This window comes from Spinacia oleracea, chromosome 3 (assembly GCF_020520425.1).
Source record: "Spinacia oleracea cultivar Varoflay chromosome 3, BTI_SOV_V1, whole genome shotgun sequence".
NCBI lineage: Eukaryota > Viridiplantae > Streptophyta > Magnoliopsida > Caryophyllales > Amaranthaceae > Spinacia > Spinacia oleracea.
This window is the reverse complement of record NC_079489.1, coordinates 141,270,072-141,296,790: the sequence shown is the minus strand read 5'-3', so window position 1 is coordinate 141,296,790 and position 26,719 is coordinate 141,270,072. Positions and strand designations below refer to the sequence as shown.

Genomic DNA, 26,719 nt, shown 5'->3' with positions numbered 1-26,719 from the left:
CTTCAGAATGTTCTTGGCAGCAGTCCAATGCGCCTCTCCTGGGTCTGACTGGTATCTGCTCGTAGCACTGAGTGCGTACGCAACATCCGGGCGTGTACATATCATAGCATACATTATTGAACCAATCAATGATGCATATGGAATCCCATTCATTCGTCTACGCTCATCAAGTGTTTTTGGGCACTGAGTCTTGCTTAGAGTCATTCCATGAGACATGGGTAGGTAGCCTCGCTTGGAGTCCGCCATCTTGAACCTATCAAGCACCTTATTGATATAAGTGCTTTGACTAAGTCCAATCATCTTTTTAGATCTATCTCTGTAAATCTTGATGCCCAATATGTACTGTGCTTCTCCTAGATCCTTCATCGAAAAACATTTCCCAAGCCAAATCTTGACAGAGTTCAACATAGGAATGTCATTTCCGATAAGCAATATGTCGTCGACATATAATACTAGGAAAGCAATTTTGCTCCCACTGACCTTCTTGTATACACAAGATTCGTCCGCGTTCTTGATGAAACCAAAGTCACTGACTGCTTCATCAAAACGTATATTCCAGCTCCTGGATGCCTGCTTCAATCCGTAGATTGACTTCTTTAGCTTGCATACCTTTTTGGCATTCTTTGGATCCTCAAAACCTTCAGGCTGTGTCATAAACACAGTTTCTGTTAAAACGCCGTTTAAGAAAGCAGTTTTGACATCCATCTGCCATATTTCGTAATCGTAATATGCAGCGATTGCTAACATTATTCGAATAGACTTTAGCATTGCAACTGGTGAAAAGGTTTCATCGTAATCCACACCGTGGACTTGCCTGTAACCTTTCGCAACCAATCTAGCTTTGAAAACTTCAAGTTTCCCATCCTTGTCCTTTTTCAGTTTGAAAACCCATTTGCTTCCAATGGCTTGGTAGCCATCTGGCAAATCGACCAAATCCCATACTTGGTTTTCAGACATGGAGTCTAATTCAGATTGCATGGCTTCTTGCCATTGCTTGGAGCTAGGGCTCGTCATAGCTTGCTTGTAAGTCGCAGGTTCATCACTTTCAAGTAATAGAACGTCATAGCTCTCGTTCGTCAAAATACCTAAGTACCTTTCCGGTTGAGATCTATATCTTTGCGATCTACGCGGGGTAACATTTCTAGATTGACCATGATTCTCACCAGATTCTTCTAAAGATCTCTGAGTTTCATCCTGAATGTCATCTTGAGCATTCTCTAGAGTTTGTTGTTCGACTCGAATTTCTTCGAGGTCTACTTTTCTCCCACTTGTCATTTTGGAAATGTGATCCTTCTCCAAAAAGACACCATCTCGAGCAACAAACACTTTGTTCTCAGATGTATTGTAGAAGTAATACCCCTTTGTTTCCTTTGGATAGCCCACAAGGATACATTTGTCAGATTTTGGATGAAGTTTGTCTGAAATTAATCGTTTGACGTATACTTCACATCCCCAAATCTTAAGAAAAGACACATTTGGAGGCTTTCCAAACCATAATTCGTATGGAGTCTTTTCGACAGCTTTAGACGGAGCTCTATTTATAGTGAGTGCAGCTGTATTTAGTGCATGTCCCCAAAATTCTAATGGAAGTTCGGCCTGACCCATCATTGACCTGACCATGTCTAGCAAGGTTCTGTTCCTCCGTTCTGACACACCGTTCCATTGTGGTGTTCCAGGAGGAGTCAATTCTGATAGAATTCCACATTCTTTCAGATGGTCATCAAATTCATAGCTCAGATATTCACCGCCTCTATCAGACCGCAGTGCCTTGATCTTCTTGCCTAATTGATTCTCTACTTCACTCTGAAATTCCTTGAATTTGTCAAAGGATTCAGACTTATGCTTCATTAGGTAGACATAACCATACCTACTGAAGTCATCAGTGAAAGTGATAAAGTAGCTGAAACCACCTCTAGCATTTGTACTCATTGGTCCACATACATCTGTATGGATTAAACCCAATAGTTCATTTGCTCTTTCTCCAACTTTAGAGAAAGGTTGCTTTGTCATTTTGCCAAGTAAACATGATTCGCATTTACCATAATCCTCTAAGTCAAATGGTTCTAGAATTCCTTCCCTTTGAAGTCTTTCTAAGCGTTTCAAGTTTATATGGCCTAATCGACAATGCCACAGATAGGTGAGATCTGAATCATCCTTTTTGGCCTTTTTGGTATTTATGTTATATACTTGTTTGTCGTGATCTAATAAATAAAGTCCATTGACTAATCTAGCAGATCCATAAAACATCTCTTTAAAATAAAACGAACAACTATTGTCTTTTATTATAAAGGAAAATCCCTTAGCATCTAAGCAAGAAACTGAAATGATGTTTTTAGTAAGACTTGGAACATGGAAACATTCTTCCAGTTCCAAAACTAGCCCGGAGGGCAACGACAAATAGTATGTTCCTACAGCTAATGCAGCAATCCGTGCTCCATTTCCCACTCGTAGGTCGACTTCACCCTTGCTTAACTTTCTACTTCTTCTTAGTCCCTGTGGATTGGAACATAAGTGTGAGCCACAACCTGTATCTAATACCCAAGAAGTTGAATTAGCAAGTATACAGTCTATAACGAAAATACCTGAAGATGGAACGACTGTTCCGTTCTTCTGATCTTCCTTTAGCTTCAAGCAATCTCTCTTCCAATGCCCCTTCTTCTTGCAGTAGAAGCATTCGGATTCAGAAGTGGGTTGACTGACCTTCCTCTTTGCAGATTTGGCGCCAGTTTGCTTAGTTGGGCTGGCCTTGTTGCCACCTTTCTTAGCATTCCTCTTCTTTCCAGATTTCTTGAACTTGCCCCCACGCACCATAAGCACATCCTGCTTATCACTTTTGAGCGTCTTTTCAGCGGTCTTCAGCATACCGTGAAGCTCAGTGAGCGTTTTGTCCAGACTATTCATACTGTAGTTCAGTTTGAACTGATCATACCCGCTATGAAGAGAATGGAGGATGGTGTCTATAGCCATTTCCTGAGAAAATTGCTGATCCAGCCGACTCATATTCTCAATGAGTCCAATCATTTTGAGAACATGTGGACTTACGGGCTCGCCTTTCTTAAGCTTGGTCTCAAGAATTTGCCTATGAGTCTCGAATCTTTCGACTCGAGCCAGATCTTGGAACATGTTCTTCAACTCACTGATGATTGTGAAAGCATCTGAGTTGATGAACGTTTTCTGCAGATCCGCACTCATGGTGGCGAGCATTAGACATTTCACATCCTTGTTGGCATCAATCCAACGATTGAGGGCTGCCTGAGTGATCCCGTCGCCTGGAGCTTCGGGCATCGCCTCATCTAGGACATACTCCTTTTCTTCCTGCATAAGAACTATTTGCAAGTTCCTTTGCCAGTCAAGGAAGTTTTTCCCGTTCAACTTCTCCTTTTCGAGAATTGATCGAATGTTGAATGAATTGTTGTTTGCCATATTAAAAACTACAATTGAAAAGAATAAACAAATAAATAACCATTCACAGTTTCTCTTAATAAACTTAAATTCTAGCATTCATGCATAATTCAATGTTTATTAAGCATTTTATTCAAGTTATGTGTTCCGGCAGGTGTGAATAAAATGATTCCAAGATCCTAAAATCATTGAAGAACTAAGCACAGTTTGTCGACTTAATCCTAGAACATCTTAGGTAAGCAAAAGCCTTTTGCTAATAGTCTAGAAACTATTCTTGGTTGATAGGTACGTCTAAGAACTTATTAGGTAAACCTATCGAATTTGCCACGACATAAAAGGACTCCTTACTTATATCGTTGAGTTTCACCAAAACTAACATGTACTCACAATTATTTGTGTACCTTGCCCCTTTAGGACCAATAAGTAACACCTCGCTGAGCGAAAACTATTACTAGATTGATGTAAAGGATATCCAAGCAAGTGTATATTTTGGCATGGCACCTTTTAACTCAATTTTTTTTAAGTTTGGAACTTAAGGCTCTTACTATGTTGGTTAGATTTTAAGTGAACTAAAATCCTTAATCATGCAACATAATCAAGCTTTTGATCTCATGCATTTTAAGACATATTTAAAGCAATAAATAACTTAAAACATGCATAAGATATTTGTGATCTAGTATGGCCCGACTTCATCTTGAAGCTTTGACTTCAAAGTCCGTCTTGAAAATCTCCGTGGGAGGCACCATTTTCTTCAAATAGGATAAGTTATAACTAATTACAACTATTTGATGGTACGCAGACCATATTTGAATTGAAAAACAACTTTGGTACTTTAGACCAATTACATTCAAATTAATGGTACGCAGACCATATTTTCTATCCTATTTGGGCCATACTAGTCACTTCATAACCTGCAAAACAGTACATATACAATATATACCATTCACCCATTCATTATCATGAATGGCCCACATAGCTGGTTAGTTAAACACATTATGCATCACGTAAACATTTGCAGCAATTAATCAAGGGCACCAATAATCTACCAATTATTCAGTCCTTATTAATTCTAATCGAGTTGTTTTAACCTTAAGGATTTGTAGACCTAATCAAGAGTTTATGACTAAAAGCACTCCCACTCAAACCAATAAATTCATATGCTTTACTAATTTTAAACATAAAATTGTATTTCTAGTCTAACCGGAAACATACAAATTTAATTAAAATTTAAAGCTCATATAAATTTATAATTGAATCCAAAAATTTAATTTTAATTTCAGTCACATTTAAATTAATTTATGATTTTAATTTTAGTAAAATAATTAGAATAAATGCCATTTATTATAATTATAATATTCAAAATTAAAATTCAAGAAATTAATTCAAATTATTAATTTTAAAATCAATTAAAAATTACGTGAACTGAAATTTTCAAATTAAACATTCAAAACGATCTAATCGTAACGCAAACACCCTACGCGTTGCACGCCCATGGGCCGTACGCACACAGCCATTGCTGGCCATGTGCGCGCAGCCCATGCGCTCGTAGCATAGCTGCTGCTGTCCCAACGCAAGCCTCCGCACAGCGCCCCATCGCACGCGAGCTATCGCTCGCAGTGCGCGCGCGAGATCGCTCGCTGGGCGCGCTGGCTCGCTCGCTGGCGCGCGAGATCGCTCGCTGGCGCGCGAGATCGCTCGCTGCGCGCGAGATCGCTCGCTGCGCGCGCGCGAGCCATCGCTCGCTGGGGCGCGAGATCGCTCGCTGGCGCGCGAGATCGCTCGCTGCGCGCGCGCGAGCCATCGCTCGCTGGTGCGCGACGTCGCGCGCTGTGCGCGCGAGTGATGCTGTGCGCAGCGCTCGTGGCACGCGAGCTTGCGCTCGCTGCGCGCGAGGCTGCGCGCACTTGTGCGAGGCAGCGCGCGTTGTGGCGCAGCACGCTTGCTGCCCACACGCGACTGCCTTGGCTCGCCCCTCGCCCATGCCCATTCGTTCATTGCTCGTGGCACACGACACAAGGCAGGGCTGCTGCCTTGTGCTCGTGCACTACGCACTTGCTCATTGCATTCGTGCCGCACGGGCGACGAGCTCCCTTGCTCGTCGTCGCATGCCCGCATTATACAACACCCCTTAAGGGTAACACGAAGCGTCCATTGCTTCGTGCGTGCAAGTTATTTGAACGAATCGCATAAAAATTTAAAATTTATATTTAAAATTAATGACAAATTAATAAATATTATTAATTTCATAATTTTAGGGCGAAAAATCGAAAATTTATTATCCAATTGATTTCCGATTGATATGGATTCAAGTCTAGGTCATAAAAATTTAAAATTTATCGTAAATTTACAATTTTTATGGTGGTTTTTAATCATAGGTTTCTAATTAAATTACAATTAATTATGAAAATCAAATTAATTCTAAATTATTCTAATTTTCAACAAATTAATCATAATTACAAATTAGATTGCATAATTAACAAGACTAGGCATTCAAACTTGTTAAACATATGCAGTAGGTCAATCAAAAATTCAAGATTTATCAACAGGAATTGCAAATATTTAATTTAACATCTTAAATTTACGAAATTTTGCATTCGAAAAACTAAAACCTTCGAAAAGTCATAGTTAGGCTTCGAATTTGAGAATTCTGGGTTCGGCAGAAAAATACTATTTTTGTCAAAATTTTAGAATGCCTTTTACATGCGGAATTGACACAAAAATCACTCAATTCGGATGAGTAATGAAGAAACTGCCGAAAAACTGCGTACGTATAATTAAATAAACGCAATTTGCAACTAATTAACAATTACGAAAATTAATCACCCCTTTTAATTCTTGCAAATTTGTAATATTTAACCATGTTCATGCAATTTAGATTATGAAAATAATAAGGGGCTCGTGATACCACTGTTAGGTTATGATACATATGACATTTACATAAATCATGCGGAAACAACCATTAACCCAGGAAACATATTATTTACACATAATCATTTAGCATAGTTTAGATGCATACTCTTTGTTGCGTGCCTTCCCTAGCTGCGCCCGAACCGAACAAGAACAAGTCTTTTAGGACTCCAAGTGTCGTCCCTCCGTAGAAAGTCCACAGCACGTCCGGATCCGCCTTAAGATTGACCAACTAGAATCGCCCTTAAGGTACTCAGAAAATTCGGCACTTTTGGGGCAAGATGGGTGTTTGAATTTTCTCTCAAAAACTCACTTTTGAATACTTTGAAACTTGTGTATAAATTATGACCCCTAGGCCTTTATTTATAGAGTTATGGAAAAGGAATCGTAATCCTAGTAGGATGCGAATTAATTGGAATTAGAATTCTACATGAATTCTACTTAATCAATTTATCCAATAGGAATAGACATTTAATCATACACTGACTCTTGCAGATTCAGGAATCTCGCATGAGCTCAAACTCACACACACACGGCAGCCACAAGGGCTGCCCACGCATGCGAGCAGCAGCCCACGCAGCGCGGCCCACGCATGCGTGGCCTTGTGCGCGCTGGGCTGTGGCGTGCGTGCTTGCTGGGCGACGGCCTGGCTTCGTGCTGGGCCTTCGTCCGGCAGGCCTCGTCCGATGCTAATTCGTACGATACGCTTCCGATTAAATTTCCATTTCCGGAATCTATTTCCGATACGAACAATATTCAATATTTCCGATTCCGGAATTAATTTCCGTTTCGAACAAATATTTAATATTTCCGTTTCCGGAATTATTTTCCGATTCCGGTAATATTTCCGATTCTGACAATATTTCCGTTTCCGGAAATATTTCCGATTCTGGTAATATTTCCATTTCCAACAATATTTTCCGATACGTACCATGTTTCCGTTTCCGGCAACATCTACGACTTGGATAATATTCATATTTCCGATACGATCCATATTTCCGTTTCCGGCAATATCATCGTTTCCGGAGTATTCATTTCTTGCCTGTGACGATCCTAGCTCCCACTGAAACCAAGATCCGTCGGTTCCGAATATTCATAGATGGAGTATTTAATGCCATTAAATACTTGATCCGTTTACGTACTATTTGTGTGACCCTACGGGTTCAGTCAAGAGTAAGCTGTGGATTAATATCATTAATTCCACTTGAACTGAAGCGGCCTCTAGCTAGGCATTCAGCTCACTTGATCTCACTGAATTATTAACTTGTTAATTAATACTGAACCGCATTTATTAGACTTAACATAGAATGCATACTTGGACCAAGGGCATTATTTCCTTCAGGTATGTCATAGGATTTGTGGATCCAAATAAAAGGAAAGCTAGCTTATGAAATCTAAGTCCAGATTTAAGCAAGCAATTGGGAATTAGAACTGTATTTTAGTGAAGCTAATAAGTATTTTAGTTTCATAAAATATACATAATTCTTATAGATATATAAGAAGTTTAGTGGGAGTACATAAAAACTTATTTGGTCCTATGTGTATCACACACATATCTCTCTATTGTGAAATAAAATTCAAATGCTAAATTTGAGATTATTCATCAATGATGGACCATGGCGAAACTTAGTACATACTGGGTATTAAGATCTATTTACAAAGATCTTATGATATTGTTTTGGATTAAGTAATGGCATTTACTAAATCAAACACGAAAGTCTCCATTGGAGATATTCGACCCATGTGAATAAATCTAAGTAAAGGATGTTTGAACTATGTATAAGCATTTACTAAGTTAAACATCAAAGAGTCTAAATGAGATTCTTAACCTATATTATATGTCAAAGAATTTAGCTAAATTTAGTATCTACTGAAACTAGATAAGCTAAAGTTACATGAATAGAATTCAATTGGGAATTATTCTGCAAAAGAATTTATCATGTATGATATAATATGAGGATCGCCAAAAACGTATTGTATGACTTTAGCCATGACGAACATATACCAATCTCTATTGATCTAAGTAAAGATCAACTAGTTTGAGATCAAGAATACTTATGGTACTTGAAAAGGTACATAGGAATAGTTCTTGAATTCAAGGAAATAAAGATATGCTAAATATTGATGCTACACGCATAAACACTGGCAAAGGATCAGACAAGACCCTTTGGAGTTAACCATTGATAAGGACGAGCTATAGAGCATCGTGTTTTGAAATGGCAACATGGATTGGAGACCATGAGTTGTTGCGTGGGATATTAAAATATTAATTTCTATGTTCTAAGATACAGCTGGAAAGTATTCCACATATCTGTGAACTGCTTGGATAGGTAAATCCAAACAAAGCATCACTAGCAACCTATACAGTTGAAGTAAAAGTAATTATTGCCTAAGAAGCAATAAAACAGGGTTGTTTAAAGTTCTTCACTGAACTTGGGTAGATCACCTATCTGCTGGCTTGATGGTTCTTCATTGAAAAATGCGTAGAACCACTCTTGAAGCAAGAAAAACGTCTGCTAACTTGATGGTTCTTCATTGCAAAATGAGTAAAACCACCATCGAAGTAAGAAAGACTAGATCACATAATAAACAAACTCGAAAAGATCTTATCATCATATCTCGAAGAACATTCGATGAAAAGGATATTAAGATTGGCAAAGCATGATAACTAAACCTATGCAACAAGTGAGAAGCAACACTCACGTTGTAGCACTGGAAATCAAGCATAGCTTTGAATTCCATGAATTGTTTTAGAAGATGGGTTTGAGGCCCATGGTTATAAAACATTGGGGTTGAACATTTATCATATATGAAATGTATTTTCATATTCCATTTAATCTTGGTTTAGTATTAAATGATGAGTCCCTTCAAATTTGACGATATATTCAAGATAGACTGTCAGGACCAGTCCTGTGACTAAGAAATGTCTATCAAGTGAACTTGAAAGTCAAAGGTTGAAAATGGTCCCTATTCGGAGTTTTCTATAAAATTGGACGCATAGAAAACGTTAGACGATTAGAATGCAAGATGACTAGTAGTTCTGTTTCTTGAACTATGTGGACATGGCAATGTTATAATCATTTGCATAGATACTTACTTTGGGAAGACTAGTATCGGACAAGACCTATGAAACTTTACTGTAAGAGATGAAAATCTGTCATGAGTAAATTTCATTAAATTATTAGACACTAAATCCTCAATACCTGAGTGATTTGAGATTACTTGTTTGAGAACTGGTTGCTTTGACGTTGACCAACCGTCGCACCGTAAAAGGAGGCTATAAAGGCAACGCTCAGGTAATCACCTATCAAACGAAGTCTAATCTCAAGATCGCAAGATTGGGATTGTCCTCCCATAAATCGGGATGAGATGCTTAAAAGTTGTACAAGGCCACTCGGAGAGCTAGAAACTGTGAAATGCATGGCCGTGCTCGGATAAATCATAGGCTATGATTATCTGTTTATTTGATCAGTTGAACTCTGAAACCGAGGAACACCTCTGGACATAATAAGGATGACAACTCTTACCTTATGTTCAAGAGCAAGCATCGAGCGACAAAGGAATTAGGAAATGCACACTTGTCCCTAAGGACAAGTGGGAGACTGAAGGAAATAATGCCCTTGGTCCAAGTATGCATTCTATGTTAAGTCTAATAAATGCGGTTCAGTATTAATTAACAAGTTAATAATTCAGTGAGATCAAGTGAGCTGAATGCCTAGCTAGAGGCCGCTTCAGTTCAAGTGGAATTAATGATATTAATCCACAACTTACTCTTGACTGAACCCGTAGGGTCACACAAATAGTACGTAAACGGATCAAGTATTTAATGGCATTAAATACTCCATCTATGAATATTCGGAACCGACGGATCTTGGTTTCAGTGGGAGCTAAGATCGTCACAGGCAAGAAATGAATACTCCGGAAACGATGATATTGCCGGAAACGGAAATATGGATCGTATCGGAAATATAAATATTATCCAAGTCGTAGATGTTGCCGGAAACGGAAACATGGTTCGTATCGGAAAATATTATCGGAAATGGAAATATTGCCAGAATCGGAAATATTGCCGGAAACGGAAATATTGTCAGAATCGGAAATATTACCGGAATCGGAAAATAATTCCGGAAACGGAAATATTAAATATTTGTTCGAAACGGAAATTAATTCCGGAATCGGAAATATTAAATATTGTTCGTATCGGAAATGAATTCCGGAATCGGAAAATTTAATCGGAAGCGCATCGTACGAATAAGCATCGGACGAGGCCTGCCGGACGAGGCCCAGCACGAAGCCAGGCCATCGCCCAGCAAGCCAAGCGCGCCGCACAAACAGCCACGCCAGGCCCAGCGCAAGGCCAGGCCCAGCAGGCTGCGCAGCGCGCACAGCGCGCACAGCACGCGCAGCGCGCGCGGGCGCTGCGTGGGCTGCTGCTCGCGCGCACGCATGGGGTCCCATCGTGGTTGCCGTGCGTGTGTGTGCAAGTGTTTGTGTTCGTGCACGTTTCCTAAAACATGCAGAGTTCGGTTAATGATTAAATTCCTAATTCTATTTGATAAATTAATTAAATTAGAGTTCTTGTAGGATTCTAGGTTTAATTAATTTGTATCTGAATAGGATTTCGATTCCCTTTCCATACCCCTATAAATATGAGGCTAGGGCTCACAATTTACAACGAGTTTCAAAGTATTCAAAAAGTGAGTTTTTGAGAGAAAACTAAAACACACATCTTGCTCATAAAAGTGCCGAAATTTTCTAGTACCTTAAGGGCGATTCTAGTTGGTCAATCTTAAGGCGGATCCGGACGTGCTGTGGACTATCTACGGAGGGACGACACTTGGAGTCCTAAAGACTTGTTCTTGTTCGGTTCGGGCGCAGCTAGGGAGGGCACGCAACAAAGAGTATGCATCTAAATTATGCTATATGATTATGTGTAAATAATATGTTGTCCTGGGTTAATGGTTGTTTCCGCATGATCTATGTAATGTCATATGTATCATAACCTAACACACTACTACATAACACTTTTCAGGTTAGTTAAAAGGTTTCTACTATGTTCTGAGATTTAATTTGTTTATTATTAATTTGATCTGATTATAATTTTAGTTAAACTTAATGGTTTGTGATTTGGTTTCAATCTTATCTGATTCTGTGATTCTATGTTATTTTCTTTGACTGAGATATCTCTATTTTGGAGGCGCCTTGAGAGTACCAGAGGGTCAATACTCAGGTTTTGATTTTGGTTTTGTTATTTTCTTTTCAACTTGTTATGATTAATTGATTTCGTTTTATCTTTTCCTATTGATAGGCGACATGTATTGACATAATTTCGCTTGTCTTATCGTGGTCAGAAGCTACTAAATGACAATGAATATCTCATAAACAGTCAGAGATTGGGATGGAATGAGGTATGTTGGCTCACATACTCTTTAAACTCTACCTAGGTATTTGTGTTGCAAATGAGTTATGCTTGCTTACATACTCTTTAAATTCTAAGTGCTTTTACATTTGTATTACAACTAGTTAAGTTCTCTTACATACTACTTAAACTCTGAGTGCCCCAAGCAGAAATATAATATACTCTCTGATATTGATTATTCACTTCCCTAACTTGCATTTTACAGTTCCAAGTCATTATAATACTTTTTAGTTGTCTACATTGTGCTCTTTATGCTCTTTGTTTTCCAGAGTATTTTCCCAGTATCTCCCTGCATTGTGTTTTTGTTTTTGATTCCCTTCACTCTTATTCCCGAAGAAGTTTTGTTATTTGTGACTGCGTTTCTTTGAAGGGTTTTGACTAGAGAATTGTTTGTAAAATTAGAATAACAAGTATGTGAAGTTTGAACCTCTTATGCTGCTTTCTAGATGAATTATTTTTAGACTTCAGGAGATTCGATGCCTTTTGAAACTGACAAACTGTGCATGACAGTGAAGCTTGTATTTAAAGGAGGGAAGAATTTGTTTTGTTGCTTTCTTTATCACAGTTTCTTTGAAGGGTTTTGACTAGAGAATTGTTTGTAAAATTAGAATAACAAGTTTGTGAAGTTTGAACCTCTTATGCTGCGTTTCTTTGAAGGGTTTTGACTAGAGAATTGTTTGTAAAATTAGAATAACAAGTCTGTGAAGTTTGAACCTCTTATGATGCTTTCTAGATGAATTATTTTTAGACTTCAGGAGATTCGATGCCTTTTGAAACTGACAAACTGTGCATGACAGTGAAGCTTGTATTTAAAGGAGGGAAGATTTTTTTTTGTTGCTTTCTTTATCACAGTTAGCATTTGGAATACCTTCTGGAAATTGCATCTTACTCTTGTCGACTTGCCTGCAGGGAGTTCTTCATGTCAATCTACTCACTCTATACGCAAATTTTAACACTATTGATCATTCTATTAACAACTTGAATGGATTGTTGTGAAAAGATTTTCTCAGTTCATCCAGAAATACTATTATTAAGTAAACTACAGATCCTTGACCTGTCAGCTAACAAACAATCTGGGCCTCTTTTTTTTTCTTTCTTTTTTGAGGCCATAACTGCTAAATCCTATACTAGTCTCCAAACTCTGAATCTTTCCATGAACCTGTTTGGCTTGTGGATCCCTAACTGAGCTTCATTTGGCACAACTTGTCTGATTCTTTGTCATCTTGCAAGTGGCTTCAATAACAAATACATTGCCTTTGAAGGTGTATGTTGTTAGTTATTTGAATGAGATGTTGATTACTTCCTTTGAAGGTGTATGATGTAGTTATTTGAATGAGATGTTGATTACTTCGGGGCCAAATATGGTGGCAATGGATTTATTAGGGATGAAAATATTTACCATGTATTTAATAAGTTAAAGAATGATAAGAACAAGTTTAAGTTTGATTGCCAGATTGAGAATGACTTAAGAGAAAATTTTAGTACTTGGGTAAATGAAGTCGTGCAAGTATTTTTCGAGTTAGTAGGAAGAAATAGAGAAGCCTCTAAATGGATTTTTTCTTTCATATATGACACGTATTTAGATACTCATGTATATATTTGAAACTGTAAATTTAAATGGAGCTTTGCTTTCTTTCGTATTTAATATTTTCCCCCTTCTATATGTATGAATATCTTATACACTTTCACAGTACTTTTTTCAGATTGCCAGTTTCCAAGTTATGACAGAGCATATTGACAAAGTAAGGACTCAATGGGTGCACCACGTTGTTCAACAACTGTATAATAGCTAGGTTACGTTGACGGAACCAACAAACATAAGCCTCTATTAATTAATGTATTTTACGTAGTTTAATGTTTAGAATTTTAGTTCAGATCTATGTAATCGGTTTGATTAGGGTGACAATTGCAAAAATTATTTTAATTGAGGTTTGGAAATTAATTTTCAACTATTACTATTATTCAATATATGGTGTTGTTTTGTGCAAAAAATTAAATATTTTTCAGGTGTATTACAAATATATATATATATATATATATATATATATATATATATATATATATATATATATATATATATATATATATATATATATATATATATATATATATATATATATATATATATATATATATATATATATATATATATATATATATGTATATAACCTTTTATAGCGCTTCATATACATCCGCTATTAGAAAATAATTTAAAAGATGGCGGTAAATATTTAACGGCGTTTCTTTAATAGCGCTTATAATGTGCTATGAAATAAACATTTGAATTATCCAAATGTTACATATGATAGCGCTTTTGAGAAGCGCTATTAAAGGTACCTTTTACTTTTAATAGCGGAGCCATCAAGAGCGCTTCAAGAAGCGCTGTTAAAAGCATTATTAAGCGCTATTAAAAGCATTTTCTGTCGTAGTGGCCCAAAGCTATCTATAGCAGTACCAACATAAAAAGATACACTAAGGCCTAGAAACATCCTCTAGAGGACACATGTCCCTCTCCCTGAGGTCAGCAAATCCTGCAGCTAGGGTTTTTAGGAATCGTTCCTAAAACCCTAGTCCTATAAATAGCTCAGATCCCAAGGTAAAAGGGGACATTTAATTTATTCCCACCTATCTTAAACTATCTTTGCTCTGCCTTCTCTCTACGCATTACTTCTCTCTCTAGCCAATACTTACTTAGGCATCGGAGGGAATATTCCTATGAGAATGTTCTTGTTTTGCAGGTTGCAGGAAGATCGTGCCAGCGCATACTTGATACCTCCGAGGAAAACGTGACACGTCATCACCACAAATGATCCCACAACAGTTAGCAAAACCGCAGAAGTCAATGACGGAAATGAGTAGTTAACGCTGGAAAAGACAAAAACGTTGTCCCTCGCAAGTTTTTTCTTTAGTTTAAGGTTCTTTTTCGCAATTTTTTTAAAGGTTGTTTCTCGCAAAAAATGGGTTATCAAAGACTTCCTCTGTTCCACAATAGATGCATCGTTTCTCTTTTAGACACTATTTATTAACTAACTTTGATAATTATTTTTTCACATTATGTAAAAACAAACATAGTTAAGCGAGATCTTGTTAAATTCACATCAATGCGAGGATTCTAAATATCAATTTTTTATAATTTTTATTTACACGCAATTAGAGATATTAATGTTCAAAGAAACATGTTGGGATACGTGAAAAAAAAATGATACATCTATTACGAAACGAAGAAATGATTATTTTTGACAAATTTGCCTAAAAGTAAAGTAAAAGTTTTAGGATTGGACGGTTGACCCTAAACACCAAAGTAAATATCCAAAGTACACCTTTTATTCTAAAACAAGAGTCAAAGCCTTCCATAAAAAGAAAAGTATACTCCTTACCTTTTATGGCATCAGTCAACCGCCCATAAGTATAGCTTGTTCTTAACTGGATATACTTGGATGACAACCAAAATGACATCCATTCTTCCAAAACATAAATAAATGAATATTCACACTATGACGTCAGCAAATAGCTAATACAACGACATGACGAGGGTGGGTCTTACGCTCCTCCACTCTTGATAATTACTGTAGCTGCCATTTGTCTGTTATCCCAAGTGGCAAAACCTTTGCTTTTCTTGTAAAAGTTTTTTTTTTAATACTGGTTTTAACCTGACACACTTTTATTTTTGAAAATGTTTTTTAAGTCCGTTATATTAATCTAGTGGTACGTAATGTAATGGTATACGTATTTTAGATTAATTTGGTATGGTAGAGAACTCTACCTATTTTGTACTTTATCCGTTTCAAAATAGTTACAATATTTTATTTTTTGCATTATTCACTATTTTCACGTAAGAAAAATATATTCATGTGAGATCTTGTTAAATTTGTCTTAATGTATATTTTGCGAAAATTAGTTTTTTTTAATAATTTTTACAATTTACTAATGTGTAATTAAATAAATTAATGTTCAAGAAATGCATTGGTCATCATAAAAAGCAAAATGTTGCAAGTAAAAAGAATCGGAAAACTTATTTTTTAATACTAAACTTTGAGTTATGAAAAACGAAATACAGAAACTAGATTAGGACGAGTTAATCTATGTCCTTAGGATAATATTAGCCCCCACTATATTGCTAATGGGATTCAAAGCTAATCTACCCCCAGGATTCCCTAATCAAATGAACGGATTACAGCAAGATCATCCATTCTCATGAACATGTGTTTATCTGAAATATGAATGAAAAACGTAATTAACATTAACCTTCTGCCTTAGGTTAAATAGGAAAATAATATGGCAGTTACAAAAATAACCGCCTCTGATATTATCCTATTTAATTAAATAATTAATTAATATTTAATTAATTAAAATATTTAATAACCGCAAAAAGATTAATTAGATTCTTAAATAAGTTGTGCGCGTGCCACGTTAATTAAAATATTTAATAACCGCAAAAGATTAATTGTTAATTAGATCCTTAAATAAGCTGTACGCGTGCCACGTGCTAAGTCTTGATTAATAATATATAGCCATATTATTAACCCAATACTAGCAAACAAGCCCAATGCCTCTCTTGGCCCAATGACTCAAGCCAAAACATATTTAATACGTGAAGCACATGGATATATTTAAAGATATGCAAAGATTCATATTCCTTTCATGTGGGAGAAAACTCCCACATAACAAAGTGAAGACTATTATATCTAACCCTTATAACATACCAAAAAGTATCGTGACTTAGGCACCACTTATTTCTTTGGGTAACAAAAATATTGATTTGATGAGAGTATGTTGGAAGTTTGATCGAGATGAACTCGGAGAATACGAAAACACAGTACTTTCTTCGGAAGTAAAGGAGTAAACCGTGAAAAATCGCTAAAATAAAATAAACGGTTTTTTCATGAAATGCCCCTTAGGTTTAACGAAATACACCAAATACACCTGCGTGTTTCAAAATACATAGTATACCCCTATTTTTCCGTACTGTTCATAAAATACACTTAGACTTAACGGACGTTAGTCCTCCGTTACCATGACTTTACGTTTTTGCCCTTATGTATTTTTTAGCGCAATTCCTACCCTTAGATCCCATTCTTCTGCAAACTTTCTCTCTCCTCTCACTCAACCCACCCAACCCTCACCATTGAACCAACACCACCCCTCACCTCCGTCACCACCTTTTCCCCCGCTACCGTCGCCAACCTCAGCCTAGGGTTCGACTTCTTCGGTTACGCCCAAGCTACCAGTTATTTCTCAAAAAGAAACAAGCTTGGAGAAAGGATGTTAATCTATGAATACATGCCCAATAAAAGCTTGGACCGCTTCATATTTGGTTTGATTTCTTGACTACACATCCATATATGTTTGGGAAAGATGAATTTAGTGGGAATGATGGGATATGTGGGAATGTTTTGGGGATGAGACGTGGAAGGAATAGAACCTGAAGGTGGTGATTATTGGCGGTGTTATCGGGTTGGGTTGGGAAATTGGGTTGGGAAATTGGGTGGGAATTTTGTGGGTTGGGTTGGGAAATTGGGTGCAAATAATAATGTTCAAGTAGTGTTCTTTCAGAAACCAATTGTGAAGATTCGGGTGTCGGATTTGTTAGTCGCCACAAGTTGTTCAAGTGATGGTTGTTGTTGACTTGTTGCTGCTGCTGCTGGGATTGTAATTGTTGTTGTTGTTGTAGCTGCTGTAATTGCAATTGATGTTGCTGAGATTAAAATTGTTACTGCCTTAATTGTTGATTTAACATTGACCCACCAAAATTCATTTTCCCATATAAGGCAGCTTGTGCTTGTTGTCTTAACAATTGTTATTGTTGCTATTGTTGCGGATTTCCTTGTTGCAATTGTTGTTGTTGGTGTTTCTGCCGTTGCACCTGCGATTGTTGTATCTGATTCACTCTCGACAAAGAGGCGGATCGATGCATATCTTGTACCTTGTTGAGCCATCGATTAAACACCAGAATATATGCTCGAATGTGGTACTACTCGATGATGATTTGGAAGTTAGAATCGCTGAATTGAGTAGGTTAGGCTCATGGGTATACGGAATTCAAATGGTAGCTCTGTTGCTAATATTGACACCTATACAACCCTCATTGATGGGCAGGAAATTTTGTAAAGCAGGGGAATTTTGAAAGAGCATATAGTTTGATGAATTTAATGATGAGAGAAGGTTGTTGACTCCTAATATTTATACCTACAATGCGATTATAAGTGGCCTCTGCAAGAAGGCCGGGAAGATTTGGGGAAGCTTATGAACTGCTTGAGGAGGGTAATGAACAAGGTCTGCAAGCAGATAAAATCATTTACATGAATTCTCATATCTGCTTTGTCAAAGCGCAATGATATTAAAGAAGCATTGGCATGGCTGTCTAAGATGACTAAAGCGATTCATAATCATTTAGCTCATAATCATTTTATTGAACCAAGCCACCTCCTCTTAATTTGTTGTATTTTTTGTTGTCTTCTTGGAGCTTCTCAAGTACGTAATTGGGTTTTCAAATTCCTGCAGCTTGTATCTTTCTAATGTGGGAATTTCTTGTATAATACAAAATTTAAAAGCAATTTGGGTATTTGCTGCAAATAAGTTTAAAAATAGGTGTATATTGTGCTTAAAGTTTATAAATTGGTGCATTTAATGAATTATAAACATGACTTAACGGAGAACTAACGGAAATTTGTAATAGGGGTATTTGGTGAACAATTGGAAAAAAATAGGGGTATACTATGTATTTTGAAACACGCAGGGGTATTTGGTGAATTTCGTGAAACCTCAGGGGTATTTCATGAAAAAACCGTAAAATAAAAGCAGTTAAAGTACTCTATTTTTTCTATTTTGACCGTACTACTACCCGTCTCTAATTATTTGTCTCATATACCTAAAGTGTTTTAATAAGAATTGTTCGAGTGAAATTTAGAGTAGACAAAAATGGTGGGACCGAGTGTATTTTATGTGAGAGTACATTTGTAATTTTTACGTTTCTTTTTAGTTGTAAACTTTTATTTTTTTTCACTATTCACCTATTATACTTTGTTTATTTTGACGAGTTATACTAAAAAAAACATATTAGTGTTGGATCTAAAGGTCTTAATATATATATATATATATATATATATATATATATATATATATATATATATATATATATATATATATATATATATATATATATTCTAAAGGATGATGATAAAGGTCACAAGTTGCGACAATTTTTAGTTGTCGCAATCTTATGTGTCGCAATTTAATTGGCACATATAAGCGCCACGTAGGCTATGCGTCATCAAAATATTTTTACTAAAAATATAATATTTTTACTATGAAAATATGTAAATAAGGTTGTCGACATAAAGAAGAAAAAAAATTAGAATATTAAGATTTTCCTACCTATTTTTGTAACTTATATAATAAGTTATATAAGTTAAATATTTTAATTTCCAATTTAAATCATGACACATAAACATGTCATGTCATCATTGTGACACGGCTTAAAGGTCGCATGTTGCGACCTTTATCATTTTCGTTTTCTAAATATTAACTTGTACTCCCTCCGTATTTATTTAATGGATACACTTGTCTTTTCCGGCCGTATTTATTTAAGAGATACACTTGCCATTTTTAGTAACTTATCAACCCTACCATCTAATTAAATAATACATCTAATTTACCCTATGACCCACCATCCTATTAAACAAATAATTTCATAAACTCACCCCACCTCCCACCGCACCAAAATGACATGGTCCCCACTTGTTTACTTATTAAAATATCTACCCAACCCCACTTGCTTCATTATTTTATTTCATTCAATTATTCTTCTTAATACCCGTGCCCGGCCAAGTGTATTTCTTAAATAAATACGGAGGGAGTATACTTTTTACATTCCCGCGAGAGATTAATCTACTCGTCGAAGGCGTATCCCGAATAAACTCCTCATATTAGAACCAATAAAAAAACAAAAAAAGAAAAGTATATAAGTGCAGTCCTTTTCATTTCATAGTGGCTTTTCTTAAGCTTGTACGTTTAATTGCACCGTGTCAGCCGCGTTGACCTTATTTTTCACTATCTACTAGTCTACTACATATATATGCGCAGCCAACTGATGAATTCATTCAAAATTTCCTTTTCACCAAAAAAAAAGGGGGAATAAAATGGAAGAAATAGTACAAAAAAATTCGCAACTCTTGAGTCCAGAGAAAGAGATGAGTATCATGGTATCAGCTTTGAAGCACGTGATTTCAGGTGGAGATGGAGGAGAACAACAGATATCACCTGATGATGGGTCCCGCCAAATTCTGGAAATACGAATGCCAGTAGTAGTAGTGGTGGCGGCAATGGAAACAGAGTGAAGAGGAAGTACAATAAAAAGGGATACAGGGGAGTACGGCAAAGGCCGTGGGGGAAGTGGGCGGCGGAGATAAGGGACCCACACAGGGCGGTCCGAGTGTGGCTCGGAACTTTCAACACCGCCGAGGATGCTGCCAGGGAGTACGATCGAGCTGCCGTTCGATTTCGAGGTTCGCGTGCCAAGCTTAATTTCTCCCTCTCTGATTACCTCCCACAACTTGAAGGGTGGCAACAACAACATCAAAAGATTAATAAAGAAGTCAAAGATCATCATCATCATAGAAATCTAGAGCCGGAGGAGACTAGTGGTTTCGTTCAAATAACTGATGGCGACGAACTTGAGCATTGGGTGAACGACATGATCGACAATACCCTTCCATTCAAAACACCCGACTAGTAGTGCTTGTTTGGTTAGGTATTTAAATTCTCATGTTCCGCAGGGAATTTCCAATTCCATAAATTTTGTAGTTGTTACAATTTTTTATATATTTTTTTTTGTCAACGGCTGGACAACTCCGCCATCACTAAATTTCCATAATTTTTTCATAAATTCTTATTCAAATGTTTTTTTTTTGTTTTTTTAGACATAGGCTTAATTTGGAAAATTAAAGAGTTTACACACTATTACAAACTACAAGTTACCGAGAAAAAAAATCTACCAGGAACATACAAAACACTTACATAACAACCTAAAAAGAAACTACTAAAGGCCGAAAGGGAAGCACTCTCTTCTTTGGTGAACTCATGATTGTCGACACCACTTTGTTTACAACGTCCAACAGTGTTGAGCGTGCCAAAGCCCTTGTTGCTGGTGATCTTCTTATAGTAGAGTAAGTTGGGAAGGTAAACATAGAGAGACCCCTTGGAATATTTGTGGAACTCAAAAACAACATAAAGAAGAGGAAGAGTAGTAACGCCACAGATTGGTTGCAAAGAGCTTGTGATAATCACACAAGCATTATGAATCCTTAAAAGGTTAAAGGACTCGGTAAGCATGCTATGAATCCCCAAAAAATGGGGAGCAGCGTTTAAATAGACATTTTTGAAAGCGTTGAGAAACACTCTCACCGCTAACCTAAAATGAGAATTAACTGAAGTCAATCTCAATGACCAAACTACAATCCAAACCCATGAACCACAAAACCCCCTTCCACACACACCTCCTATTCTCAAACTAAATCTTCCAAGACCACTGCCAAAGACAATTGGATATTCCTTGCCAATACTCATGACGCCTCCTCCAAAATCCACACTCCAAACTTAAGAGGAAGAAGGAACATCAAATTTTATAACCTCTTTACACCTATTCATTAAACCCAACATGACTACTTCAAACATCGTATTTGAAAAATCCCACATAGAACCTCCAATTACACCCAACATATTTGAAAACCCCAGCATAATAACAACAACAACAACCTCATATGGGTACCAACACACCAAATCAAAGAGAAACAAAACCACCACCACCCACATAGGCCACACCAACATCCTGGCAAAATGATCCATCAAGGAAACCAACTTAACAACTTGTGGTCTAGACATTCAAAATAAGATAATACTTACTAAACCACATCAATTGACAACTAAACCAAAACAAACAACTAAAACACTAATTAACTCAACAAAGCAGGAAGTCAAAAACGAGGAAAAACCCAACAACTAAAAAATCAAAAGCAGAACCCTAACCCAGTTTTCACCTTTTATTGTCAAGATCGGTGTATTTCCGACACTGCAAGACAACGGCGACCAAGATAACTCCGATTTGATTCCCCTCCACGCCTTTATCGTCAAGATCGGTGTATCTCCGATAGTCCGATACCACAAGACGACGGCAACAAGAGTAGCTTCGATTTGAAAGGTCGGGATCCCTCAAAACCAAATCCAAAAGCCGAGAAAAGCTCCTAATTTAAGAAACCCTAGGCCGTACTTTACCTTTACCGACGATTTTTCGATAGCGGCGTACGAAATAGATCTGAGATTAGAAGCCAACTTGAATCCCGGATCAGATTTGATCGATCTCCACCCGCTAAAACGTTGAGATAACCACCACACAAAGCGATGAACCACCTATTAAAACGACTCCGAATTAAAAATTACCGGATCCAGTGAGAAGAAGCACACTAAGAGGATGTATAAGCTTCTCTTTTGACCAAGCTTGGCTCCGTCTTCTTCTTCCCCGCCAGAAACGCGATGCTACACTGCTAATACAATAGGGTAGCAGGCTCGCTGGCGGCCGATTAGCGAGCCGTGGCCACCAGCGAGCCAGCTAAGGTGGCTGCTAGGTTTAGGGTTTTTGTGGGTTTCCTTCTTTGAGAGGAAAAACTAGAGAGAGAAAGTCTTCGTGTGATGATAGTTCATAACTCTATTCAAATGTGGTGTACAATAAATATTATACATCATAATAAAAGTTACTCCGTAGCTCAAAATGTTTTAAATTTACTCCATCCGTCCCTTAATACTTGCCCGTTTTGACCGGTTCATAGTTTTAGGCAATTTAATTGACTTATTAATTTATTAGGTATTAGTTGATAGTTGGGTGTTTTTTCTAATATAATTGGTGGAAAATATGCCAAACTTTTTTTGAGGGTGTGAGAGAGGGGATAATTTCTTAATGTCTTTTTTAGGAAGTATGAATATAGGTGAGTCTATGGTTAAGTGAGAGAAATGATACGGAGTATAATATTAGTAAAAATATGTCATTTAAAGAAACGGGGTGAATATAAAGAGACAACTTTATAAGGAAGCGGGGCGAGTACTAAGGGACGGAGGGAATACTCTGGTAGGTGAAAGTTATTGTTTTTTTAGTAATAATTTTTTTTTATTTTAATAAAACTTATTCTTTTAATATCACTAATAATGTATAAAGGTAACTACTTAACCCCTTAAAATGTTAGGTATTTAAATTCTCATGTTCCAAGGGAATTTCCAATTCCAAAAAATTTGTAGTTGTTACAATTTTTTTATATTTTCGTGTCAACGGCCAGACAACTCCGTCATCTCTTAATTTCAATATTTTTTCCACAAATTCTTATTAAAAAATGGTGTACAAAAAATATTGTACATCATAATAAAAGTTAGCTCAAAATGTTTAAAATGTACTCCTTCCCCCCCTTAATACTTGCTCCGATTTGACCGGTATAGAGTTTTAGGCAATTTAATTGACTTATTAATTTATTTATTTTTGACAGCTAAAAGAACACAAAACAATAATTCAAAGGAATTTCCTCTCTTGTTGAGCAAGAGAGTGTGACTTTGCTACCTGGTTTCTACCTACATTAATACACACAAAATAATCAAGAGATGTTGCAAGCTTCCTGATTTCAGCTACAATTGTGGCGATGTGTGTACTAGCTTTCCCTGGGTCCTGTAGAGCCTGTACCACTTCCCTGCAATAGGCTTTTATTAGCACATTTCCAGCAACTTGGGAGGCATGATGTAACCCCCACCAAACAACATAACATTCAGCCTGAAGGGGCTCTTGAGCAAAGAGCTTCATATCTCCCTTAACCCTTGGAGATTCATGCATGTCTTCCTCCTAGCCTACTGCAACAATCCGATGGTTTTTCGACGCTTATTATGTTTTTTCCACGTAGCATCCACCACCACAGCAACGAAGCTAGCTGATTGACATTTTCCAATCTTGAACATGCATGGCCTTTGGCTTAAAGGCTCACTATGAACCTCCTGCAGTGACTGAGAGGTTGCCTGTTTGAACACCTTCATGTGCTCCCACCTTTGGACGTGTACCTGTGCAGCTTTAAGAACACTCTATGGGCTTTCACTCACTTCTCAAAACAAGATATCATTTCTATGTAGCCATAGCGACCACAAAATTGAAGTAAATTGTGCCAATCTCCCCTCTTCCCTCCCATCTTGGCTAAAGAAGTAGGAGAGAAAATTCATCAACCAATCTTCCATACTCACATTAGCTGCGTTCGAAGAAATGATACCTAGGAGAGAGCTCTTCCAAACCATCTGGTGCTACTGGGCTGTCTCTGAAGATATGAGATTGGGCTTCAATCCAACACCTACACACCACACACTACTCACTACCTCAACCCCCCTTTTCCTAAGGTTTTTCTTTGTGGGGAGAGCTCTGTGCATTATTCTCCATACGAAGTACTTCCATCTAGGGAATAAGCTACACTTCCTTCTAGGGAATATCCAACTCTTCGCCACGTTTGAAGGCCTAGGATTTTCATCATTTTCCATAAACCAGTACCCTGACTTAAATGAGTACCTCCCATTCTTCGAACCAGACCAACACAGGACATCCTCCAATTCCTCTTTTGGAATATGAGTAGCTAGAATATTTCTAGCATCATCTGCACTGAAAGATTTCCAAATAAGACTTGTGTTCCATGCTATTTGGTTAGTCATTAAGTCTGCAACTAGAGCTTGTTGAGGTAACCATTCATTAGCTTCCACCTTGGGCAGTAACATAGCATTCCCCACCCAAATGTCTTGTGAAACTTTAATAGACTTCCGATTTCACACTTTCAATTTTAATCCACTAATTAAGGCCATGGAAGCCTTAATCATGCTTCGAGCCCCCCAAGAACACTTCGAGGCAATAGAATCCGAGCATCCCAACACAATGGGATCAGCCCCATATTTACCCTTAAACACACGACTGGCAAGTAAATTGGGATTGTCATGAAGCCTCCAACATTGCCTAGCTAGAAGAGCATTATTAAGGGTGACAACATTCTTAATTCCCATTCCTCCATCTTCCTTATAAGCAAAAAACACCTCTTTGCAATCTGAGGATAAAGGGGATGTAATGGTTGTGTTGGAAACTAGAGTTAAGCACAATAACACAGCTAGAATTCAGCAGAAGTTGGGAAGTGGTTGGAGTTGGCATTGTAACTCTAATTGCAATCCTACGGGCAGAATTTGGGTTGGGTGGAGAATGGTGAATGAAACTGTGAATATATTGGTCACTCATGAGCAATTTATTCATGATGAGCTTGTTGACAGTAAAGGAACTTTCCTTTGCTTTCTTACTGCAGTGTATGGCTCACATACTGTGGATACCAGGAAACCATTGTGGTTATCTTTGACAGGATTAGCTATTGGTGTGTCCCAATCACCTTGGCTTATTCTTGGGGATTTCAATGCAATTTTAGCTAGTCAAGACAGAATCAATGGAGCTGCTATTAGTAAGACTGAAACACAGGATATTGAAGCTTTCTTGATTAACACTAGAGTGGGGAATTAAGGAGTACATGGCACTTCTTCTCTTGGACTAACAAGGGACATGGAGATGCTAGAATATCTAGTAGAATTGATAGAGCTTTAGGGAATGGGTGTTGGATGTTGAAATATGGGCCTCTTTCAGTAGATTACCTAAATAGTTCAATTTCTGACCACTCTCCCTTACTGATTAAGTTTGATGATGATCATAAGGAAGGTGGTAGGCCATTCAACTTTTTCAATTTTCTGGTGAAGCATTCTCAGTTTAAGGAGGTGGTTTTGCAAGATTGGAGAAAGCCTATGCAAGGTAATCCACTTAAAAGTTTATGGTACAAGCTTAAGAGATTAAAAGGGCAGTTGAAGCAGCTTCATAAGGAGGAGTTTGCAGGGATTCATTCAAGAATCCAACAAGCTCAAAATGAGCTTGAAGATATCCAACATCTTCTTAGTTCAGACCCCACATATTTATTGTTGCAAGCAGATGAGAAGGTGGGCATTGAGAAGATTAGAAAGTGGCTTTCAGTAGAGGAATCAGCTTTAAGGTAAAAGTCTAGAATTTAGTGGTTAGCTGATGGAGACTCCAATTCTAGATACTTCTATGCATCAGATAAGCAGAGGAGAAACTCTAATAGAATTTCTTTATTGTATAATGATCAAGGGGACAAATTGACTGACCCAAGAGATAGTACTGCAGAGATTCAAAGATTCTATATATCTTTGTTGGGTACTGCTGCTACTAGCTTGCCTAAAGTGGATTTACCAACTATCAGATCAGGACCTAGACGGTCTTCTGATGCTGCTCATTTTCTTTGCCAACCTGTGACTACTAAAGAAATTGATGATGCCCTCCAGAATATAGATGACAGTAAGGCACCAAGGTTGGATGGCTATAATGTTGTGTTCTTTAAAGCTACATGGCATGTGATAAAAGAAGATTTGTATAAGGCTGTGTTTTACTTCTTCCAAACTAGGGAGATGTTTCCTTGTATGAAATGTGTATCTATTACTCTGGTTCCAAAAGTTGTGAATGCTTCTTATGTGAAAGATTACAGGCCTATAGCCTGTTGCTCTATGGTTTACAAGGTGATTTCTAAAGTTCTTACAGCAAGACTTCAGAAAGTAATTACAGAAGTAGTCAGTGAATGCCAATCAGGGTTTATTCCTAGTAGGAATATAACTGACAATATTCTTCTAGCAACTGAGTTGATCAAAGGATATGGTAGAGCTCACATGTCTCCTAGATGTGTTCTAAAACTTGATCTCAAGAAAGCCTATGATTCTGTTGAGTGGACTTTCTTGGCAACTGTGCTCCATGAATTGGGTTTCCCAGTGATGTTTGTGCAATTACTTATGGCTTGTATTACTACTGTTTCATACTCAGTTCTCATCAATGGCTTTCCCAGTAAACCTTTTAATGCTAAGAAAGGTTTGAGACAAGGAGATCCTCTCTCCCCTTTT

The 26,719-nt window shown here is 37.3% G+C and overlaps 1 protein-coding gene and 1 long non-coding RNA gene across 2 annotated transcripts; one reads left to right on the top strand and one right to left on the bottom strand.

The window, feature by feature from the left end:
- The first annotated feature begins 19,866 nt into the window (after positions 1–19,866).
- LOC110779516 (ethylene-responsive transcription factor ERF109-like) lies at positions 19,867–20,459 on the top strand. Its single transcript, XM_056839728.1, has 2 exons — positions 19,867–19,997; positions 20,030–20,459. The coding sequence occupies exons 1-2, from the start codon at positions 19,867–19,869 to the stop codon at positions 20,457–20,459; spliced, it is 561 nt and encodes a 186-aa protein (XP_056695706.1).
- A 121-nt stretch (positions 20,460–20,580) lies between these two features.
- Positions 20,581–22,478, bottom strand: LOC130469447 (uncharacterized). Its single transcript, XR_008929993.1, has 2 exons — positions 21,763–22,478; positions 20,581–21,554 (listed from the first exon to the last, which is right to left on the bottom strand). It is a non-coding gene; the product is annotated as an uncharacterized lncRNA (long non-coding RNA).
- Between the last annotated feature and the right edge of the window lie 4,241 nt (positions 22,479–26,719).